The sequence below is a fragment of the Malus sylvestris genome, chromosome 13 (assembly GCF_916048215.2).
Source record: "Malus sylvestris chromosome 13, drMalSylv7.2, whole genome shotgun sequence".
NCBI lineage: Eukaryota > Viridiplantae > Streptophyta > Magnoliopsida > Rosales > Rosaceae > Malus > Malus sylvestris.
The window spans coordinates 9,054,811-9,080,135 of record NC_062272.1 but is presented as its reverse complement, the minus strand read 5'-3'; the positions used below and the strand labels follow the sequence as shown (position 1 = coordinate 9,080,135).

The 25,325-nt window shown below is 33.7% G+C and overlaps 1 protein-coding gene and 1 long non-coding RNA gene across 4 annotated transcripts; one reads left to right on the top strand and one right to left on the bottom strand.

Annotated features, from left to right (window-relative positions):
* Nucleotides 1–388: 388 nt before the first annotated feature.
* On the bottom strand, nt 389–10,027 carry LOC126595575 (protein LAX PANICLE 2-like). 2 transcript variants are annotated; one of them, XM_050261853.1, is made up of 4 exons: nt 8,735–10,027; nt 8,469–8,519; nt 8,274–8,346; nt 389–887 (listed from the first exon to the last, which is right to left on the bottom strand). In XM_050261853.1, exons 1-4 carry the CDS (start codon nt 9,655–9,657, stop codon nt 696–698), a joined length of 1,239 nt encoding a protein of 412 aa, XP_050117810.1. In that variant the 5' UTR covers nt 9,658–10,027; the 3' UTR covers nt 389–695. The 2 variants fall into 2 exon arrangements, with proteins under 2 accessions (XP_050117810.1, XP_050117811.1); XM_050261854.1 differs by having other exon boundaries at nt 389–884.
* Nucleotides 10,028–21,270: 11,243 nt separating this feature from the next.
* On the top strand, nt 21,271–23,066 carry LOC126597359 (uncharacterized). 2 transcript variants are annotated; one of them, XR_007614227.1, is made up of 4 exons: nt 21,271–21,692; nt 21,793–21,985; nt 22,084–22,150; nt 22,840–23,066. It is a non-coding gene; the product is annotated as an uncharacterized LOC126597359 (long non-coding RNA). The 2 variants fall into 2 exon arrangements; XR_007614228.1 differs by having other exon boundaries at nt 21,271–21,985.
* Nucleotides 23,067–25,325: the final 2,259 nt, after the last annotated feature.

Below are 25,325 nucleotides of genomic sequence, written 5' to 3'. Positions count from 1 at the left end.
TAGAGAGAGAAGGGTTGATCAACGATCTGGGGAGAAGACGGCAGCGTATGAGGAGATTAAAAGATGAAAATACATTTAATTATATGAAACGACATAATATATAAATGTCATCTACTACATCAAGTGGTTTAGGATGTGATTCAAATAAGATGGGTTCTTAACAAAGTAGTAAATGTCACTTAATATTACGATATAGTGATATTCCTCTTCACTTGTAAGTAAGAGGTCTTAGGTTCGATTCTCGCCAAAGACGAATTTAAACCATAATATTGCTAGTCCATGATGAGGCTAAGCCCATCATCTTCATCTTAATGTAAATAATATCGTTTGTTAAAATAAAAAAATAGTACATAGTCACTCTGGAGCTTGTACTAGTTAACATAAATAATGAGAATAAATATCAATAATCCCGTCGTAGCTTAGAGATACACTTGGATTAATTAAGGTCATTAGCCCCGAAACCGTATAATAAATACTGCTTTTGGGGTATTGTTCTCCAACAATTAGAGAAGTGAGAAGTGAAGAGAAAAAGAAAAAACCATTATAAATTAAGGGGGGGAAAGAGTAAAAGAATGCCAAAACGAGGAAAGGGCCAAGGGGTTTTGCATAATTAAATAAACAATGATACAAGAACATGGGACCCGAACGATCGATCAAATTATGGGGAAAAACTCTCAATCGAGGAGTAGCTTTAATCAAGCGGTTGTAGTAGTCGTCGTCTTCGTCATCGTCGTGGTCCTAGCATAGTTCAGCACCATGACATGATCAGTGGTTGAGGAGTCTGGAAGCAAAGTGAGTGCGTCCCTTAGACTCCAGATGTTGTCTCTTACATGCTGCAACGTCAAGAAAGGTAGAAGCTCCTGTCCTCTACATGTTATCTCTACCTGCTAACGTTCATATCAATCCCAATCATATATGTGTATATACACCCACATACATACATGTACACACACTTGCGCATATACACGTAAATTTATTATTGAAGAACTAATTACATGAATTAATAATGATAATTAACAGAAACAAACAAGTAAAGAAGAAACAAAACTAATTATTAGTAACGATGGGATTTCACATGCATGAAAAAGTGAAGTTCGTACTTGCAATCATATCATACGTGCATAATTATTGTGCATGCAAGGACAACATTATGGTGCAACTCGCTTTTTTTCTTTTCTTTAGCTAAGTGTAATTGATAGCCATGCAGATTTTAATCGAGCATATAATAAACCCTAGAAATTAGGTGCAATACGCCCCTGCCACACAAAACACAAAAGACTCTACATTGTAATTGATTGTATAACGTTTTAGATTTGTTTATCGATTTATCTTATCACATCGGACAAACTAAACATACTATGTATATTTCACTTGAAACTATATTTATTGAAAATTATATGAGTTATGTATTAAAAATAAAGAAGACAAAATCCCTGAATATTATGTAGTGTTGAAGTCATGCTTTGTCACTAGCTTACGTCTATTCCATGCTATGCTCCATACAAATCTTTGTAACGTCTACTTTACCCATAAATCTCTCTCAACTTTTTATCTCTACTCCAACAGATTCTTCGTACCCCACACCCACAGTCCCCGTTGATATATCTTCATTCCAAAAAATATAAAGGAAAATAATTATATGTGAAAAACCAAAGTATCACGGGCAGTATGAGGGGTTGCCCGCCATGAAAATCGACTGTATGAGGAGCTGCCCGCCATCCCACCATCTTAGACTTCCCGGATTTAATGATTACAGGACCTACTCAGACTTTGCTGGTAAGCCAAAATAATGACGCTTTGGACTTTAATATTATACTAATAAGATACATCAAATAATATAAATGATTAAAAATAAATCCAAAAAATCACGTAATGGATCCAAAAAGCACGGCGACGAATAGGCACTACCTATCTTTTTATATTTTCGAAAGGGCCCAAAGCCTAACTATTCCAACTTTCCAATCCAATTTCATCTTCATGCACGTCTCTTTCACGTTGCTTCTGAAAACCCTAATACGAAAGGTCAATATTCCTTCATGAAGTAGCTTCCACCGTATGTTCTTCTTTGGCTAATAAAATAGACGTTTTTTAACTTAATATTATAATCTCTAATACACTGCTTAAATTCTGGCAAAACCAAGTTGTTAAAGTGTCGTTTTTATATTAGCTAACAGGGATTATCCTTGTATTTCTTTAGTGTGCATGCATCGCATTCACAAACTGTAAAGTATTCATTAAACTTCATGGTTCTTATCTGTCTCTCGTGATTTTATTTTTGTTCTTATATGAACAACTTGATTGGAATTGTTCAGTTGCAGATTTACTCATTAACTCTTATACTACTATATATAAATTAATATTTTGGGTCTATCTATTCAAGTTTGGTTTGTGGATGATGATGATGGGGTGTCTTTTAAATTCCATGCAACTAAGTGCAGCACTTAAGGTTTTGGAGGACCTTTTTTTAGCACAAACAGTGCAAATTTAGGAAAAGAATGCAAATTAGAAGGCCCTACAATATTAGCTTTCGAATGGAAAAGATGAAAGATGAGTTCAAAGAAACGAAAGCGTGACGAAAGGAAAACGAGAGAGAGAGAGAGAGAGAGAGAGAGCATGCAATGGGTTTCGAGAATGACAGGGTCCACGTGTGTTTTTTGAAACCCTACGATATAATTTAGACCGACCAATATGTGTTATTATCGACACTTTTTCGTATGGTAATAAGTGTCAACTGGGCACGATAATCCAAGATGATCGAAGATGTTTGATTTGCAAGAGCTTAAAGTCAATGAAGGAATTACAAAAAAGAAAAGGTTGGAAAAAATCCCACCTCTGATTATTGCACTAGATGTTAAATATTCATGTCCATAAAAAATAATTTATCATGCAAATGGATTGTGGCTAATCATCACAAAATATATTAGAGATATATATGATGCATGCCTAGCTAGCTAGTGTGAAAACAAACCAAAGAACACAAAAGATCATATCTTGATCATCTGAGAATCATATCATAGAAACAATCCTAGTTTACGCAAGAATCATTAGAGGTTATATTTTAAAAAAAAAAATTATACATGAAGTTTATTTTTATGTAATAAGTTAAATGGAGTTCATCTTTCACACCCTCCAATTATAAACCTAATCATTGGGTATTTAGTTGCATGCCAGGTGTGAAGGGTACGAGTTGGCTTTCCAGGTACGGCATAGAATTTAATTAAATTTGAGCGTTTTAACGAAAATGTCGTAGTACTGTTCATTTTAACGAAAAACAACATTTTTACATTAAAAAGTCAAACCTGATACTATTCACTTTCCCCTTTATTTTGTCTTTATCGTTAAAACTCAAGGTTTTCAAGCATTTTTCATTAGTTTTCCTATTAAATTTCTCCCTAGTAAAAGTATGCAGCAAGGGATTCACACCACTCTGGGCGGTGGATCCTAATGAACAAAGAAATTGCCAATTCAATGGTGTGTGATTGACTTATATATAACAAAGTACGAGAACTAACTAACTTATATTAATAAATAAAAGCAAGGAGAGAATGTTTAGTGTGTTACACATCCTAAATAATTGCTATATTTTATTAATATGGTATAGAATTAATTTGGAAATATATGGGTGCATGAAAACACTATATACAAAATTTGATTGTTGGTCGTTTGCACACAGATTAGCTGTTTTGTGAGGATTGATTATTATTATTATAAGATAGTGTCTCCATCTTATCTCCTAACTTAGGGGCATGTTGTACAAATAAATAATTAAGTAACGTATCAAATCATCGTAAAATATTGACCAGTAAGATACATATACGTGTTGTTGGTTTATCATTCTTTCAACTATTTTATATTTTCGTTTAACTTAAAACTGTTAAAGGTGTGGAGTCAACAACTAATTTGTATGAATTTTAACAAAAAACATAACGATCGAACTTGAATTGCAAAACTTATTTATAAGAAAATTGGCATGTAGAGTATACAGATCAAACATGTATCCCTATCTATATATCATTACTAAAAAATTTAACAAGGTAACTAGACATCGTATATGCATATAATATATAGTTTTTTATATTTAAAGATGCAGATGATATATAATTTAGGTCAAGAGAAGACAAATTCAACTACACCACTACGTGGTTTTCGTTATTAAATTATATTCCTTCAGTTATGATTTCGTTTTGTATTCTTAGTTTCTTAATGAAGAGATCCTATACACTAAAAACCAATTTAAAATTCATGAACCATGACAAACTCTTTTTTTTTTTTTTTTTTTTTTTTTTTTTTTTTGGGTTTTTTAGTTGTCAAATATTTTAAGCCTATGATCTAAACTAATATAATTTTATGGCTAATATGCTTTGGTCTTCACAGGTACTCAAACGAGAATCTTTATTAGGAGAGCAGAACTGGTGTCATATATATGAAGGTAATATCATTTTTTTTGTCTTGCTTCACACATATTATGAAATTATCGTAAGTACATGGTATATAAATGTACCTTTGAAATGTATATAGTTTAATCCTGGTGGATAGGGTGTTGGGTTCTACATATGCGTCTCGAGTTCGAAACTCCTCACTCCTCTAAATTAATGTAATAATTTATGTGCTTTGAAATGAACTAAGTTCTTTTATTATATACATTTATTTTAGTAAAAATTAGTATTTGGTCCATAGTTACTAATGTTCATTTACTGGAACCTTATTAGTATTTAGATTTTAATCGAAGTCCCTAGCATTAATGTAATAATGAATTTACATGTCAGTTAGCATTAATGTAATAATGAATTTACATGTCAGTTACTTAATTTTTTGAAATAAAAATAGGAATTAATATAGGTTTTAATACTCACACTTTCATTAAACTCCTAATTAATTTTCAATTAAAAAAAATCCAAAAAAAATAAAATAAAATTAGAACAAGTTTGTACCCCATTAGTTTTTATAAAAAGATTTTCAAATTTTGTAATCTTAAATGTACCCGTTCTTAAATATATCAATTTGCTGCATGTAAAATGTACCTTTTTTATATAAAATTAATTCAATTTTCAATTCATTGATTGGAGAATGTATCCATGTCAAGTTTAATTTAAGAAATTTACTAATGTTATTAAACCTTTTTTTTGTGTGTGCTTTTGAAGAATGTACCCATGTTTTGGTACAATAAATTTTTTGTTGATTTTGATGAGTGCACCCATGTTTATGTATATACAATATATTGTAGAGTGTAATTTATATTTTAATATTTTTAATCGCACAAATTATAGGTTTTTTTTTTAAATCTCATTAATGTAAACAATTACAAATTTTAATTTTTGGTTTAAAAAATATAGTAACCTGCATAGAAATACATTATCATATTAATGTCAGGAACTTCGATATGCAGAAAACCAACAAGATTCAGTCAGAGAACATTGATAGCCAAGGATCCAAAGTCTCTCTTTATTTTATTTAAAAAATAATAATGAGTGTTCTTAGGCCTACCACATAATGTATTTCAATAACTTGAACCGCATAATTTTTTTTTTAATGAATCTCTACTTTTTAGATCATTCTTATGTTATTCGTACATTCGCTTTAAAACCTAAATTCAAGTACCTAATATACGATCAATATGTGGGTAATAACTTAAAACCGTTTTTGCTAGGACCTTCGACATTTTATTTTTCCATTCCAACACTCTTCGTATACCTAAAAGCAAACTGGCATCCCTGTATAAGTCTATAATTTATTTTTCTTAATTATTTTTATGTTGTTGACGTATATTACTTACAAACCAATTTTATTCTTCCAGGCAACTTCTTTTTTATTGATTCACTCGATGATCCACTCAGTTGTTTTAATTTGAATATACATACTTACTGAAGAACCGCAAATAACTTAGCAGAAAATTGTACACAACGACCCATTAAGCCATTTATTTTGAGAAACACAATTTGCTAAACTAAGGATCATACTTTTTTTTATTTATGTACCTTTTCTTTAATAAGAAGAGACGTATGTTTCTTAGATCAATGAGGACAACTAGATATTAATTATAACTTAAAACAATCGCTTATAGCTTAAACTTGCATGCACGGAATTTAAATATATCATAAGCATATATATATATATATATATATATATATATCTACATGCATATGCATTATGCCTCGATTTTTTTTTTCATGAATTATGCCTCGAGTTTCAAATAATAGATATATAAGCTGGCTTTAGAATCATTTAGGCCTCCGCGTAACATTTAGTATTGAATACAACTGAGGCTTCATCTTAATTTTATCTACAATTATGTCTTACTCTTTAAGCTGTTAATCTAAATTTCATCATTAATTTTCTTTTTGGTCAAGATTTTTTTCCTACAATCCATGATCAATGAACTAAATTAAACTTTGCTCATTGCATAAAGATTCAATAATTTTAAGAAACCTGCCTTGCTAATAGTCAGGCCATGACTTCACTAGTGCAAAGCTTAAGCCTGCTTATATTGGTACGTTATAACATGAATTGCATACACATATTTTTAAGATACGGAAGGAATTTTAACTTCAGCATAATTATTAGGAAACATATATGGGTACTTCATGATGAAACGTGTGTTAAAAGAGTTTTGTAAAATTTTGTGCCGCAATAATGTGCACATCATATACAAATTATCATTTCATGATGTGCATTGCATTGCATCTCATTCACCTATATAATGCTTTCTGCATACTACTACGGTTAAACCTAATTTTTCTATACCTGTTTAATACCAGTCATGGTTTCTCTTAACAAAAACATTAATACTTTTTGCATGCGGAAAAAAATAGAGGGAGTCGCTAGTAGGGAACAAATAGTGAAGGGGTACTGGCATATATATATATATAGGCTAAATTTTTTTTGGGGTCTGGATTTAAGCTCAAAGTGTTCAAGTACTGCATCTTATTTTATGACTTTCAGTAATAGATATTACAAAAAGTTACTGTGAAATTTTTATTAAATTTCAGTATATTTAATATATTTGGGAGCAGCCTCTCCATAAATGGGGGTAAGGCTAACCGACATTCACCTCTCCCAGACCCTGCGTAAGGCGGGAGCCTTGTGCAATGAGTACGAGTATATTTAATATATCCAAAAAATAGTTTACACATCAATCCAGGACACCGATACTCATTCCATCTATTAGAAGTGAAAAAACTCCAAGTGAATGTCTATGCTCAATATGCATGTACACGTATATATTAGTTATGATATAAAAAATAAAAAAAAAGGTCGTACCCAGTGCACAAGGCTCCCACTTTACGCAGGGTCTGGGAGAGGTGAATGTCGGCTAGCCTTACCCCCATTTATGGAGAGGCTGCTCCCAAGTCTCGAACCCGAGACCTACCGCTCATGGGCGAAGCACTGGTTTTGATTTGCAGCGACTTGTTAAACCAGTCCTCAAGTAACAACTAAAAACCATTTCTCATATAGGGTTTAAGTGTAACAACTCCACTGCAGGCTCAATCACTGTCTTAGTGTGTGGATAAGAAAGAGTTGTTTTAAGTGTGGCAAGGAAGGGCTTACATCTATATATTGTTTGCTCATCTTTTTTGTCAATCCATTATTTCTTTGTTACCGTCTTTCTTAATAGTGGTGTTTCTATCTTTGGTATTGATAATATACATTTTTTCTTTATGTTTTTTGAATATTGGTTGCTTTATTCTGCTTTCCATGCAGGAGTATTGCCATTTCGATGAAATGTTACTTTCATTATTTTTAGATATGAAAGAGAAAACCTCTTTATCGAACCATTAATTTTGAGGTTTGAGCAAAAGCGGTGGTAGGTAAAGTACCTCTTGGCCAGTAAGTATGTTAATTTCCATCACCAATTAAACACTCCGTAACTAACTAAACACAAGCAGATGACCCATTTTAGTTTTTCCCCTTAATAGAGAAATAGATGATTATGAACAAAAAAAGGGAAGACCTAAATCTACTTACTACCTAAATATGGTTCTATGAGCATAAGAAACAAATAGCACTACAGAACCCCATTTTAGTTCTGCTGTTCCTATCATGTCTCTAACACCATGTGCTTACTGCTTATACCTAGTTACTTGATAAAAACAAAAGGTCAGTTTTCTGTATGTTCTTTATTAATGTTTGTCATCATATTTGCTTCTTCATGGTGTTAATTAAGTTCGTAAGCAACTTGAATATTGCAAGGCACTAACAAAAATTAACTAAAATTTTCTATAATTTAATACTTTTCGATTCAATTTATATTGAAGTGTGTATGATGATATACATACCTCTGATTCGCTATCCAATCTCAGCTTGTTAACCAGATACTTCTTTATCAACCGAACTGTCATTCTTCCATCCCTAAAGTTTCCACACACAAGAAATTAATAAAAATCGAACTAAGTAAAAGGAAAATAGTAATTAATTGAAGCTGAGAAAATGAAAAAAGAACTGGTAGGAGATGGAAAGATAGAAGATGTTACTTGATTCTTAAGTAGCTTTTGGGTATCTGGGGCAAGAATGGTTCTTTTGCTCTGCATTGACAAACCGATTAATTGAAAATGCAGTTTCATCATCAATATTTTCCAAATGGATTAACGAAGAAACAAAAAGGGAAGAAAATGAGTTCTAGTACTAGTAAACTTTTTTTTTTTCTAGCAAACCTCGACGTCTGCAGGAGGGGGAGTTTTATAAATTCAACAAAGAAAATTACACCTACTCAGGGGGAGTTTTATGCAATAATACTTACTGATTTTGGGATGCTTGGAGCGTAAACCAAATGCCAGATTGGGGCCTTCTCGGAGGATCAACAACTCTGAAATCTAAGCTCGGTCCGGCGACATTAAATTCATGAAGAGGATGGTGGAACGGGCGTGCAAAATAGGATGAACCCAGTTGTATAAAAGAGGAAGCAGAAGAAGATGAAGTAGAAGCCATCATCCCTATATTATTATGAGGGATTGCTGGCCTAAATGCCCAGTTAACGTCCTGGTGAGGAAATAAACCCGACGAGGAGCTACTCATTCCCGGCCCCGGTTGCTGGAAGTATAAAGCCGTAGCGTTACTCGAATTAAACGGAGGCCTGAAAGACGGATTCGAAGGAGAAGCACGGAAAATATTTTCGTGTTGAGAAACATGAAACATTGGAGGCATATGTGGCATGGACCTCACTTGCCGTAATGACGAAAAACCACCTTGATCATGGCCTGGTGGTAATAGATCAAGATCAAGTTCAACCAATCCGGGACCGGAAGGAGTAGTACTACTTCGTAAGCTTCTGAGGGTTGGATGTTCCGTAGTCGCAGGTGGGTGGTTGTTAGAGCCGCCGCCTATAGTCAATTGGAGCCATGTTTTGTTATCTTCCGGAGCATCTTTAGAACTCGAACCTGCTTCGTTTACGCTGTTAGTTCTCGACTCATCCTCGGCCATTGAATCAATTCCCGCTAGCTGCTGCTGCTGATGATGATGATGATCAGATTCAATAACAATATTATTGCAATAATTGTTATACTCATAACCTTCTTCTACAACTTGACTAGTATTCATAAGACCGAAATTGCTGATCTCCGCCGTGTAATTGGAACCACAACCACCATAACCGCCGTAGAGATTGTGTTGTTGTTGTTGGTTGGGTATGTTTTGATGATGAGCAGCAGGAGGAACCATGGTCATTTCGGACTGTTGACCGACCCCAAATAATAGAAGTTTGGATTGTTCTTGAGATTGCAGGAATATTGCTTGGTGGTCTCAAAGACTTGAGCCATGGAATATTAGTAATAAAGAAAATGATTCCTGAATCTGGTGTTTATGTGCCATGGGAATGTTTTGAAGTAGTGATTGTGAGAGAGACACCCATGAACGTCCTGCAGCTGACCATGTGGGTTTGTGTTTGCTGCTGTTTCATCCTAGAAGAGAATAAACCCTGCAAATCTCACTTTCCATTAATTCTATTTCTTTGGAAGCTTGTGGACATATGAAACAGTTGCGCAGAGAGAGAGAGAGAGAGAGAGATGGAATAGAAAAAAGAGAGCAGAGATGGTGGTCAGTCAGGTATATTATATATGTATATTTGTTCTTCTATATATTCTACATATGCTGAAGGAGCTAGAGGTCGAACTGTTCCTTTTTTTTTTCGTTTCTTATTTTTTTACTTTATTAAGAAAAATACACATTCACCTGTTTTCTAATAAATTATTCGTGTAGGAAATATCAATATTCGTGTGTAACATATATGTACAAATATAGGTAATATAGTTCATTCTTATGCTAAGTTTTGCAACACTATATACATACATACATACATACATATATATATATATGTTGTTTTGTAATAGAACGATATATTTAGGATAGTGTTATTTACACACTCAGTTTTACCTCCTACGCACCCTTGTTAGTTTTCGACCATTGATCTTCTGCAATTCATTCAATATGACGGCTCAAAATTGTGAAGAGTGTGTGAGAAGTAAAAATGAATGTATGGATAGCACTATTCTATATTTATATTAAGAGACTGTAAAATTGAGATTAAGGTTAATCATACTCTTTGCTGACTATGAAAATTAGTATTGAACTAGTTATCCATAAAAATTAGTAAAAATTAGTATTGAACTAGTTATCCATAAAAATCAAACCTTATAATAAGAGAGAAGTATCACTAAATCATTATTTTAAGTGACTTGACTATTGTATATTTAAGTTACTATTTATCATTGATCATGAAAGTTACAATAGTATTTCTACTTTTTATTTCACAAATTCGAGATAACACCCATTGAACCCATGATAATAATAATAATTACATGTAAAGTATAAGCATCTTTATCGATCGGAAAAGTAAAAAGTAACAAGCTAAATTAATGTTTGTGCATCTCTAATTGCAAATGTTGTGTGTGCATCAAAGAATTGCCATATGTTCCAAAGATAAAATGACATAACGGCTCTCTCCTTTTGAGATATCTCTAAAAGATCCCTTTCTAGGCTTACATAGCAATGGTGGATTTATGTGCTAAAGCCATCACTGCTGCATATATTAGGCCCCATCTATTATATATTTGCTTTTCAATTTGGTACTCTTATCATAATCATATATAAGACATATCAATTATGCTTTGAGAATCATTATTTTGAAAATATCCACGAACTCGATCATCACAATATTCTGATCGATCATCAATATGTCCTGGGGAGTGTTAATAAAGCGACACCACCGGCCTTATTCAGTTATTTAGTTGATCAAAGTTTTGTTTCTCGATCGTCTATATTTCCAATTACTTAAAGAGTAATCCCAATAAATGTTATACTAATTCATCATTACTAGCTCTCGAAGACTCAGCTCAGACTCGAGGGACTTTTGATGTATTTGGAACACCGTTACTTGGTGTTATAGTTTTAGAGTAATGCTAGAAAAATTAAATTTGTAAACTAAATGATGTGTCACTAATAGAAATAAGCATGTTTATCAACGTTTAAGTAATTAATCAATCATCAATTTTCATGTCTTTTAGTTTTCAAAACTTTGTTTCTAAATTTAATCTCTCTAGGATTATCATATAGTTTTATTCAATTATAATACATATATTTACTTTATTTACATAAATAACACATATCAATCTTATTGTCTACTCATATTATAAAACTAAAATAAAATAAATATTTTAGATACACATAAATTTTTCTCAAACTCAGCTTGTTCTAGTCAAGGGTTAGAATGCAGTTTTGGTGGGTACGTACTTTTGAAAGCTTAATTAATTAAGTAAATGGCTGAAATTGAGAAAAAGAGGGGAGTGGCAGGGCATAATGACATTACCTGTCTGTGTCTGAACAAGCCTAATTAAGATATTAATACACAGAGAGCACATAGGACTGAGTTTTATATTTAGAGGTAAGAGGTAATTATCTATAAACAAATAAACATTGGGGACTCGGGCATGCATCTATGATGGTGTTTTGCTTCCCCACAACCCAAGAATCGAAACACTGCGACGTGGGCTTTAACTGTAGGAACTAGGAAATTTAGAATATGTAATCCCTCCAAAACCCATGTGCTTCCCACCCTCTCTCCGGTTCTCCTGTACGGCCACTGATTTGTCAAATGTAACTCTCTCTCTCTCTCTCTCTCTCTCTCTCTCTCAACTCATCTAATTAGGTTTAGTTAATTTATTTTCCAAATTCTATTTGCAGGATGCTTAGTTCTAATTGGTTAAACTTCAAGGATCAGGATCCTCTCCTGAGCAAATGGAGAGGATCCTCCTGACCAGGTTCATTGGGCCGTTCAAATTTTATCTAACGATTAAAAACAGGAGAGTCATTTAAAAATTATAATAATTATAGCCGTTGGATAAAATTTGAATGGACAGATGGATCTGATCAGAAGTATCCTCTTCATTTGCTCAGGAGAGAGAATCCTGATCCAAACTTCAAGACACTGACATTTTAATTAGACACATATATGGTGTGGTTGTTGGCTTGGCTGCCTGATCGTTTCTGAAAAGCTGACCATTTTTCTTTCCAGCCATTCAACATGCTCTCTCTCTCAAAGAAACCCTTTTATATAATTCTGTTGTTTTTGAAACAAAGGGGACTTTTCAAAGACGCGTCAATCAGCGAATTCTCTTGAACCCTGGGAAGAGAAATATATGGCATGCCAAGGAACATGCAATTTAAATTAAAATTGAGCGCCAGCGCCCTACATATATTTTTCATCATTATATATGGATATGGCTCATGGCGCACTACTCTATAGCTGATGAGACTACTCTATACCCATCCAATCCTTGCATATCAATCTTCATGAAGACTGTATTCTACCCAATAATCAAAGACCCCACCAATGAATAAAAGAACAAAGAAAATTCAAATGAAGTAATTGTAATTGTAATTGTAATTGTGGGCAGAGTAATTTAAGGCGGTTTGATCATCATTTTATTTTTAATTTTTAATTTTAATTTTGTCTTGATAGAGACATAGGAATTCGAAGAATGAAGAATAATAATGAAGAGTGGAGAGAAAAATGAAGGGAATGTAGGAAAGAAAAACTAGAATGATAAAAAACCTATTAAGAAGTGTTTGGTGTTTAGTTTTTAGACATCTTCTTTCTCAAAAAATTGACAACTAAACATTAAAACGGAAATATTTGTCAAACAAACTCTTAAGTTCATCCACTTTTGTTCATCTCTCTTTTCTCCCTTGTATTTCCCTATATTTTAACAAAATATTAAAACTTTAAAAAACTGAAATATGTATCCAACAAATCTTTGGGCCATCTTTAAGTGATACATGCATAATCAAATCAAATGATACATTTGCCTCAAAACTTTACTCGATGCCTAGAGCATCTCTAATTAATGCAAGACTTATATTTGAGTCTTAAAAAGGTGGTGCCACTGCCACCGAGCTTTTTGATTTTCTACTTCAATGCCAAGAATTATGTATATATATTCTTAGATTTGTATTGTTGTGGTTTGATTTTTAAGATTTGAATCTTTCAAAGGAGAAGAAAATATTAGAGTCAAAATTTTGATATTGGCATTGAGGATTGTTGGAAACAAAATTCAAATGTTAATAAGGGTTTTACCATGGACTAAAATCTGGGTTTTATGTCTTCAATACATCGAAAATGTTTTGCCGCATATTTGAAACCAAATACAAGATTTTAAGTACTAAATCTCCGGTGCATTAAAGAACTAAGAGTTACACCCTCGTGGCCCATTTTAATTGTTTGCTATTTTCCTTCTCTGTTTCTCCAATGGCGATGCAATGTTGTTATAATTTCATAATTAATAATCCTTTTGTGCTGTTTATGTTGACAGTATTAATTAAGATAGAATGTTGTATATACTTATAAGTAAATTGGGCTACTTTTTATTTTGTCAATTGGTTTTAAGATGAAACCTCAACTTTTTTCCTGATATTAGAGCAAGTTGTGCCTTGTGTAAAGCCTAACGGATACATGTGCTCGACGTCATTCAATTTGTGTTATCCACGTGCTAGGCTTGAAAATTCACCACACGTAAGGAACTTGAAAATTCAACACATGCGAGGACGCATATGTGTCTAAAATATAAATGCCACATCGGAAAAAAAAAAAAAAAACTTTGATTATGTTATAGTTGGACTATTTCTCATCTTTTAAATTAAATTTACGATAAAACCTTAACTTTTGTCAATTTACTCTTGTACAATTGAAAAAGTTGTTGTCGTGCATGTACATAGGTAGATATAGAGTAGTGTAGAGAGAGAGAGAGAGAGAGAGAGAGAGAGAGAGGGCGAGTAGCTAGTGTGATGATGCGCTTTGATTTATGGAATCAGGATCCTCTCCTGAGCAATTCCCTAGGATCTTAGGGATCCCACAATCTTGTCCGTTAATTTTATATCGTGCGGTGAATTTTTGTTAGGTACTATTTATATTTGAATTTTAAAATTTAAATTTTAAATGATTTCTGACCGCACAATATACGATGAACGGACATGATTGCAGGATCCATAAGATCCCTAGGAATTGCTCAGGAGAGGATCCTGGTTCTGATTTATGGGGTTATATGTATAAAAGGGGAGCAGTGGTGAGATGGCATGCCTGGCTGGTGACAGTGCATGGCCATGGAATGACTTAAGCTTCGAATAAAAGAATGGAAAGCAAAGCAAAGGTGAAACTTGAAAGGCCATTGACAGAGACATTTTTCTACCCAAAATTCATCCGCAAGATATTGCCTAGCTAGTGCACTCAACGGCCCTACGTCACGCCGACTCCTCCATTTTTATTAATTTGGACGATCGATTATATGACATATGGACAAAAATGTTGAGAGTTAAATTTATAAAGTATCTTAAACCGGAATAAAATAAAGCATGCAAAACCATGGCTATGGTCTCTAATTAAGATATACCTTCATCGTCACTAAGCTAGCTCGAATATTGTTCAACTTGCTATATATGGAAGTCCTCGCAGAAGACTGCAATTTCAATTCGAACCCTGGTCCCCTAATGTTCTGGTTTATTACTTAATTTGAACCTTAAGATCCGTAGAAGCATTTATGCTTAGGAGCAATTTCAATAAACACGCTTCCATTACAAGCACACCGAAATTTTAGTGTAAGTGCAAGTGCTTGCTGAAATTAAAGCGTTAAACAAAACAAAAGACGAGAAAAGGACAAATTAGGAATTGCAAACTTTGAATCTTATTCCATGGAAAAATAAAGAGCACTACAAAATTATCAAGAATGCTACATAACCCGAAAAGACTACAACTTGCATTACTTATTTCCTACGAAGTTAACAAGAGGTGAATTTACAAAGAACTAATCCTGAAACAAACAGGACATGAATCTTAAACTCTAATAAAAAAGTAGAAAAGAAACCATGATCCTTATCCTACAAGAAAACCTTAAAACATAAAATACCAAAATATCATAATCTTTATATATCCTTCGAGTTCTTTTTTAAACCCAAAATTAACAATTTTGATGAACTAAAAGCAGTTTTAATTATTTTAAAAATACTTTCAAACAAGTTTTAGTGGTCACAACAAATTTCATCAATTGCTTAAGTATGTGTAAGTGTTGATTTAATCTATAGCAGATCAGTTATCTATTGTTTTTGTTTTTGGTCAACTTATATGAGTTATCCATAATTTTGCCCAATTGGGTTGGACTAAAGATTTTGTTATTATAGCTCAAATTGTGTGTGAAATCAATAATATTGACTAATTATATATACATTTCATATAGACAGTATCCATAATGTACATCAAGCTTTCTTGTAGTACTGAAAGAACCAGGACTTTATTGGGCAAAACAGTTGGAAAAATATCTGAAAGACATCGCTTTTGCCTTTCGAAGGGTGCAGAAATATGAAAGAAATTAAGCACGAGGAATACGTAATAATCATGCATGGGATGCTCTGCAATTCTGACTTCAGAGAGAGATGTGATCATTTCATGCATTAGAGTCCATTGGTTTTGATTAAATACCGTACTAAGAGGCTGGGGACCAAATAATGATGGCTTTCTAATGTGCTTGTTCCCATTGCGAGAACTGGGTTTTGTTTTGCGTTCTCAATTCCCTTCCCAATTCCCCACTAATTGTTTGGGAATTGTTGGATGCTTTGGATGTTTCTACTTGAAAAATTGGGAGGAAAAAAAAAAACTTGGTGGGCTTTAATCTCGTCATCATGGCATCATCAATGCCATCATCAGAATGCTCCTAATTCACCCATGCATGATGGGTTTTCTTTCTGTTCTTTCCTTCGTTTTTCTATAAAATAAATACTTTAGGGTTCTTTCTACTTTTTATTGGTCAATAATTTTACTAGCTAGGGTTCTTGTTTAAACTATATGTTTGGTTGTGTCTGTCTGCATGTGCATGTGGTGTAATGAGTGCTGGATGTCAGCCCATCTGTGCATGCATGTGATTGTGAGAGCAAGGGAATGGATAATTCAAGTTTGATGAAACCGAGAGAGAAAAGAGTGCATGGCGTATATGGGGGTTTGTCAGGTATTTTATAGCACGGCACAAACTGCTTCCTCTGAGTCACCTCGCTTTAGTTTTTGCTTTTGGGTTTGAATGCATTTGATGTGAGAAGTCCTTCCTTCCCATCCTATATATGATATCTTCTACTAATTAAATTCAGAGCCCGGTCTAGTTTAGTCAACAGATTCCTCATCTGCCTGCCATAGCTACAGGGGTGTGTGGATATTTTTTTATTTAATTTCTGTCGTTTGATCTTTTTAATTTATTTGATCCGACGATCGCTAATTAAAAGAGTGTGAAAAATAAAAACGAATATGCGGATAGCACATTCCTAACCATATACTTTTTTTTCTTGCAAAACATTAATCATATATAATTAAACAATTGATTAAGTCTGTGATCTCAACTCTCAAGTCAATTGGGCCAAAGTTATGTCTTTTATTTTTGGGGTGATGGGGCTTGGCAAGATCTTCAACTGCATTTATGACATGCATAATTTTTTTTTAAATGCAATTGGAGGAGCTAATACGACAAGGAAGAATTTGTCGTTTATTAATTTGTAAACTGAAATTGAATTGAGAAGAATTTGAAATGAGGAAGAGTCAAAATTAAAATCGAGTTGAAATGCATACAAAAATATTTATAAAATCGAAGTAAGATTAATATAAAATCCGTATAAGTTATTTACTAAGGCCTAGTTTGAGATTGTTGTGGTTTCTAGATAAGCTTTTTTTTTTAACATTCTATAATGGGGGAGGGGGAAACGTTTGTCAAACACAGAACTTCAAGTGTAAAGACAAATATTTATTAGAGTTCAATTCCACTTTTAAATAAATCAGCTTTTAAAATCAACATATATGTTTTAAATATGCTATGGAAGGCCATTGTTTCTAAAATAAATAAAATATTTAATTTCTACAGACAGTTTTTATTATTTAACGGGTAAAGATAAGGAATTCTGAATTCCTTTCTCCTACATGGAATCAGTAGGATTCTTATTTTGATTCCATATTGTTTGGTGAACAACCTTAATGGGAATACAAATTGAAATTTATCATATGTCGTAAAGTAAATTGACAATATAAAGAGCAACCAAACTTAATTATAAGACTATGTAAGGTTTCTCCTTTCATCGGTAAGATTCATTCTCAACATGCTCTCTCACATTTTCAAGTCTAACATGTGAACAACAAAACAGCTTGCCGTGGAGCACGTGTGATTATTGAACTTCACATACAGGATAACCTGGCTTTGATACCATAAAGAAAGTTGAGGCTTTACGAGATTCATTTTCTAACAGTTTTGTAGACGTACAAAAATTTATCCTCCACAGGAGCTATATAAACCCTTCATGGACTGTACATTGGAGCTAACCCAAAACAGAACATCGATCATGAGGAGTGAAGACTTTAGTTTGGATTTTTGTACTGTACTCTATCACCCGATATATACGAGCCATCATTCATACACGTTCATTGATGGAGATGACACCATGTATAATAGTACTCCCGACTGGTGATGACCGTACAAATAATCAAGTTAAGAGTTGATTTTTTTTGTGGGGGGGCGGGGTCAGAAGTTAAGAGTTGATTAATTAGGATGTCAAACGTAAAGTAATTAGGATATCAAACGTAAAGTAAGAACCAACTTGATTGTCCAAAGAATATTGCTCTAAGGTTCTCATGAAACAATTATGTAGCAGTAGATCAAATTTCTGTCCTTCCCTCCGTGTATTGCTTGCTTGGTGGGCAATTCAGTTCTCCAAGTATTGGGCAAACTTTTAATATTAGGTCATAGTGTGACAATAGGTAGAGTGATCTCTGTCTCTCCCCATAAAACTCATCACACAAAGAAGGGAATGAACAATATAGCATATGACATACTTTATTTCTTTTACAATCTTGTAACAGGGACTGTTCTTAGAGAGAAAAGGAACGTAGGGTTTGGGTTTGTCTACTTTGTTGGTGGAAAATAAAAATAGAAAAAAGATATTATATATGTGAGCGATCAAGGAGAGATGTCTTTTGTAGACTTGTTGGATAGCTTTTGTCTTGGCTTAGGCGCCTCGATCTCTCTCACATAGTGGCCTGTGGGGGTGATCTAGTGGAGAAATGCTAATAAGAAGATTCACTTAAAAGTGGGACTTCCTATAAAAATTTTGTCACTTCATATTTTTTGTATAACGTAATGTTAGCACGAGAATTAACATAAAACTGTAAGGTGTCAGAAAATTCATAAAAAATCTCACTTTGAGAAATTCTCCTTAGCATTTCTTCAAAGTGAAAAGGGGGCCAACTTTCTATAAATTCCTTCGTCTTGGGTTACCACTTTGCATTGCATGTTCCCTTTGGTAGCGTTTGGTACGTAGACGGGACGGGACGGGACAGGACAGGACGGAACGGAACAAAGATTCATGTCATGTTTGGTACTGACAAGATGGAACAGAACGAAACTAGATTAAATGACTAACTTACCCTTTTTATTTGACTCTCTCTCTCTCCCGTTTCTCTGCTTTCTCTTCTTCCATTTGACTCTCTCTCTCTCCCGCATGCTCAAATCTCCCAGTAAAAATCAAACCCATACTTTCTCTTCATTTCATTATCTTTCTCTTCAATGCCAGTAAATCAAATTATTTTTCCCCAATTTAAAACCAATGATATGAAAAGGCTAAGGGAGGCGAGTGTGGACTGAGCTGCATCAAACTATGATTTCCCTGCACTTCGCAAACGCCGCGTCGTTCCGGCCAGCGCAAACGCCAAGTTTTTCCCTAGAAGGAAGTGCGTTTCGGTCTGTTTCGCTGGTATTTCGATGGATTAGTCTCCGACTCAGCCTGGAAAGCCCGAAATCAAGCTCTAATTCATCTGGGTTGCTGGGTAACGAAGCTACGTTTGGGTAACGAAGCATTTGGGTTGCTGGGTTTGTGGTGGAGGAGGAGGCTACATGAGAGAGGGAGGGTAACGAAGCTACGGGAGAGAGAGGGAGGGTAGACAATGGAATTTTTGTGTTCCACATACGTGGAACAACTCGTTCCAGGGGGGAGGCGGGACGCAAAAACACCCAATTTCTGTCCCGTGGAACAACGTGTTCCACCTATTTTTGACGTACCAAACGCGAAACGGAACGCCTCGTCCCATTTTGTCCCGTCCCGTCCCACGTACCAAACGCAGCCTTTTAAGTGCAAGAAAAGCTTCTCGCTCGCGTCTACAGAACATTAATATCTTTGAATATTTAAAAACCGTTATCTGCCCACCCCATTTTTTGGTAAATGGGGCGCACCCTTTTAATTAATTTGAATAAATATAATCCGTTCCCCACTTTATGGACTAATCTATGCATAATCACTTGTTAATCAAGAAGTTAATCTACTCCAATGAATTTTACTCGGTTTAATAAATTTCCTGATTCACATGTAAGTGTTCACCGTGCTTAAACCCTAAATCCTAAAGATAATAATTATGAGCTAAATTTAAAATGATGGGGCAGTAGTAGTACTACGTATATATGGTGTAGTACTATTTACGTGAAATCGGTAAAGGATTGCTGGGGCTGCAGGCTGACTAGCTCAAGAAACAGAGGTCTTGTTTTTTCATACATGAGAGCAGCGAGCACAGCAGGCACGCTTGGCAATTTGATCAAAAGCATATATGCATGGGAAATTACGAATGAAAAGAGAGTACTTAGCAGTAAGTAATTATAAACCAAAGATTGACAGAAGCAACGAAATGCGCCAGCTCTATGCATGTCACCAAACCCTAAATATTCCATTCTTTTCTATTCCTTTTTTCTTCTTCACTGCTTCCCACTCACCATGATTACTACAAACCTCATCATTTTCCAACTCTTTTTCGTAGTCCTTGATTTTTATACATTTTCTTGGCTTGCTGGTTTTCAGAGATAAAGCTTTCTTTACAAACCTACCAACTTTCTTCCCTTTTATCATTGTTTTACTTCCGTCTGTGCGATTATTAGTTTTACTACCAAAAGGGTACTTGCAATTACTCTCAAATTGACTTGGAGATCACCTTTTGTGCTTTTTGTTTCTCACTTCCTTTTCCCCTTTTTTTTGTAACTTTCCAAATGGGTCTGAGTCAGGTTAGCTAGCTTGTTAACCTCTTCTTAAAACATGTTAATTAGTTAGTGGATTATATTACAATTTAGTATGCTTTTCCCTTCAAAATGTACATTTTTATTCAACTACATCCAAGAAATTTACCCAACTATTAGGTCATCTCCAATTATTTTTTATAAAAATGGACAACTACTTTATCAGAAGAGATGGGTATAAAAGAACAAGATAAGAATGTATGCAAAAAGCTAAATTACATTTGCCATCTTAAGTTTTCACTTCTCTTTTCAAAATTGATACTTATCTTGGTGTTGTTTATGAGGAAGAATATTTTGTATGACCGTATATTTTTTTGTCCATGAGAAAGAAAAAGAGTAATTCAACGGATTCCACTTTAAAATTATGATTCTGTCTTTGATATAACTAGTAGTCACAAGAGCTAGATATGGCACACAGACTGTGACGACCCGTCCCTAATTTTCCTATGTAATTTCTTTCCGAGTATGTGTATTGACTATTATGTCCTTGTTGGCAAGTGAAGTGGACGTATTCATATCGCTTTTATTTTATTTCTTGCTATTGCATTTAAATTGTACACGTTGTTACGAGTGCATGTAAATTTTTATCAGTGTGAAAACACTATTTTGGATAGATTTTCGATACCATTTTATGTACAAAATGAAAACTCTATCCCTAGCCTTCTATTTAGACCATCCCGTGCACTCCACCAATCCCATCCATTCCCTCATTTCTATCAACCAATTAGAAAAAAGAGAAAAGGGACTCTCTCTCTTCCTTCTCTCTCTCCGGTATACTCTCTCTCTCTCTGCAAATCCCTTGAACGAACCCTAAACCTCTCAGATTGAACCCAAAAACTACCCCATTGTACTCCTCTCATCTTCACGATCACAACCATGTCCTTGAACCCCGGAATGGACGAGTTTTCAACGTCGAACTCGTGAGATTCGAACTCAGTGACCTGAGTTCATCAGATTTCAGGCCAAGTTAAGGAGTTTTAAAGGTAGAGGAGACCTTCCCACAACTCCCCGAGGCCTCTAGGACATTTTTTAAGAAGCTTGGCCATCGAAACAACCGAGTTTCGAGGAGCTCACTTTTGGCTGGAACTTTCGAGGCGTTTTCTGGCGACCTTCGTCCACTTATTGGACTCCAAACAGGTATAACGCGATTCTACACTTCACTAGCTTCAAATCCATATAAAGTACGTCAAAAATGGTTGAGAAATGAAAAAGAATAGTGAGTTTGAAAAATTTCCAGAAAACTAGTGAAAAGTCAAGTTGCAAACGGCAGCGGACAACGACGACGACGAGGACAACCTGAGAAGGAGACGGAATATTCCTGACGGCATCAAGCTAGCTGGCGGCACTGGCCTGCGCGTGGGGGCGCGTGAGCCGTCCAAAAAATATTTTAAAAATTTGGGGATGTTTGTGACGTCGAATAGGTTACGATGGTATATTTAAACCCTAGGTTTGAGCAAACTATGAAGATTTTATTTAGGTTTATGTATATGTGCTTTAATTAATTCGAAATTAGTTATTTCACATATAGGGGGAACGTATCCCAAGGACGTTTGAGGCCAAGCTAGGCTCGGGAGCTACGACCCAACGACGTACTTGTGAGTGGGCAATTTATTTTATATCTATACGTATTTATAGTTTCCAAAATTGCATAAATACATCACTTTACGTATATATTACCAAATAATTGAGAACTGCTATATAATTGTGATAAATGATGCTATATGGTTAGGATATTACTGTCATGACATTAATATATATTTGTACATGCTCATCTTGCTGCGCTGGTGTTAGTACTCGCCCCAGGGCCAACAGGGCCAACATGGCTAGTCCTTCACGTGTATGTTCACATCGCACTGTTCACTCTCCTTAGATCCAAGTTAGGTGCCAGTCCTATCGGGTAGATAGGCAATCCAACTTGTATGTGATCGTGCTTCTGCACCAGCCTTCACGTGATCGTAGTACTAGAGCATATTGATTACACCCAGTCCTGTTCGTGTTAGAAATTATTTGTTCGAACTCGTGTGTCAGCTTAGATGGATGAGCACTTAGCTATACTTGATTATCACATGATTATATTATGGTAGCATTTGATACATCATGACTTGGCATATTTCTGGTTATAATATAGTTATAATATTGTTGATTTATAGTTTACGTACCTACGTAGTATGTTTTAAGGAAACTATACTTGTTTTACGGTGAGGGGTTAGTATATTCGAAAATAAAGGATTTCGTATAAGCATTGTTTTGTTGACCCACTCAACTTTGTTTTTCGCTCCTCCAGGACCTAGATAGCTATACTCTTTGTGGCACTCGAGGAATCCTAGCAATTCTGACATTCTCTTATGTTTAGACGTACGAACTGATTACTGTTATGTAATAAGTGTACTTTAGTTACTTTGCCTACTCTTCTGTAGTCTCACTATCTATTACGGTCTGAATAATTGTAGTGGGTTCTCCCCACGATTGCGCACTCTTTCACTATTTAGTATAATTAGTTCTAATTAGTTTTAAATTTACTCATTTTTTACATCACTTACCCTTATGGTTACGTCACCTCACGGTGACGGCCAACATGCTTTGACCTTCCCAAGTCGAGGTGTGTCAGTGACTCCAAAAAAATTATATTTTCCGGTTGAGAACATATTACTTTGCGACAATGTAAATGTTGTATTGTGAATTTTAATTATGTTGATTGCTTTAGATTCTAACTTAAAACGTAGGGTTCATGCAATATAAGCGTTTTTATGGTAATTAAGGTATAGGTACTATATACATGAATGGACACTCTTGCATGTAATATATAAAAATGATGAACATTTAAACTTTTTGCCACTTTTGCGTGTAATACTAAAAAGGAGAAATTAGGTTCATATCTTTCTTTTTGCTATTTCATTGATTAAAATCCTATTCATTTTCAATTTTTGATAAAGGTCCTTGGATATTAGTAACATCATTAATTATTTGAATAATAAAATATTTTTATTTTTAAATATATTCCTTTAGTGTTAAAAATGTTACAATTAGTATATTTATAGTCTTATTATATTAACACCCCACAAATTGTTGAATAAACCCCACATACTTAATACACCCCACATTTATTTTTTCAATTAAAAATTATCTTTATATGCGTTTGTAATTTCATTATTAGTTAGGATTTGGTTCAACAATGGAGGGTGTGATGGTTTTGATAATTGAAGAAGATAAATAATATATTAAAAGTGATGTGGGGTGTATTTGGAAATTTCTTATTTTTTTTAAAACTTAATAAGGTTGAAATTGTCAATGCATAGTAGAATAAATAAGTAATTTAATATTACATTTTTTGTGGGGTGCATTCAACAATATGTGGGGTGCTAATAAAAAAAGCCTATTTATATTTATGGCTAAATTTTTTTATCATATATTTTCATTTTTAGTTTGTACCTATTTTTAATTTGTTCCAAATTTGTTTTCATTTTTAATTTGTACCCATATATTAGTTTATTTTTGTGCCCATATTTTTTAAAGTTTTATTTGTGTTTGTACCCATGTGTATACTGTCACGTGACATTGTATATTTAATCAATGATAGAAAAATTACATATGGTATATTTATGTTTTATGCCAAAACTTTGTATCATATATTTATATTTTTAGTTTGTACCCACTTTTAATTTGCAACATTTTTTTAAATTTGTAGTATTTTATTTTTAGTTTTATTTTGTACCCATGTACTAATTTCTTTTAGTGCCTATATTTTTTAAAAATTCATTTGTACTCATAATTTTTTAATCTTTTATCTGTACCATAATTTATTTATAATGTACCCATTCTTCTTTATTAATGTACCACTTTGTTATATGTGAAATGTACCAATTTTTTTTGTAAAATATACCAATTTTTTTTAACACTATGGATACATTCTTTTGCCATTTATTATTTCTTATTTTTACATAGTTTTTATCCATTTATTCAATCAGAATATTTGAATTTTTTTATTGTAACTGTTTCTAATAGTATTATAATTAGGGATTTTAAATTTATAGGATTATAAATCTCATAAAATATCAAACAATTAATGTCAAAACTATAAAACTATAAATATTAATTGTAATATAATGAGATGTACAAAGTCAAGGGACTTTGATCAAACTTTGAATACCAGTAAGGTTTTAGCCAAAGAATGTTAAAAATTAGGGACCACATCCAAAGTATCCCTATTAAAAAACTATGAACTTTTAATTGTTTACCACTTTTGCATGCCAATTGATGACCTTGGAAGGCAATCAAACCTTTTTTCTTTCATTTTCTCTCACTCATATTTGATGATGGTACCTTTCATGGCTGCTAGCCAGCTCATCTTTTGCGAAGACAACGTAACGTATTGAAACAGAATTTCATTAATACATCCGCAAAATACAAACTGTGGACAAAAAAATTTCCAAAAACCAAAACAATTTAACAATTATTGGACACTCCAATTCCACCACCACCAAATTTTAATATAGCTCCAATGATGATGATTTACATGCATAGCTCCAACTTTATTATATATGGTTAACAACTTGCATGCTATAATTACTGGTTTCCTTAAAACATCAAGGCATTTTCTTCGGGTGTTTTAATCCTTAAATTTTAAAATTTTAAACAAAAATTTAACAGTTAAAAGATTCAAGTATCTCATACTCCAGAATACCATAAAAAATATTTGTATATGTACCTGAACTAAGTCTTGCTTTGTTGCTTTCATGTAACATTAAGAGAGAGGGCCCATATTTTCTCCCT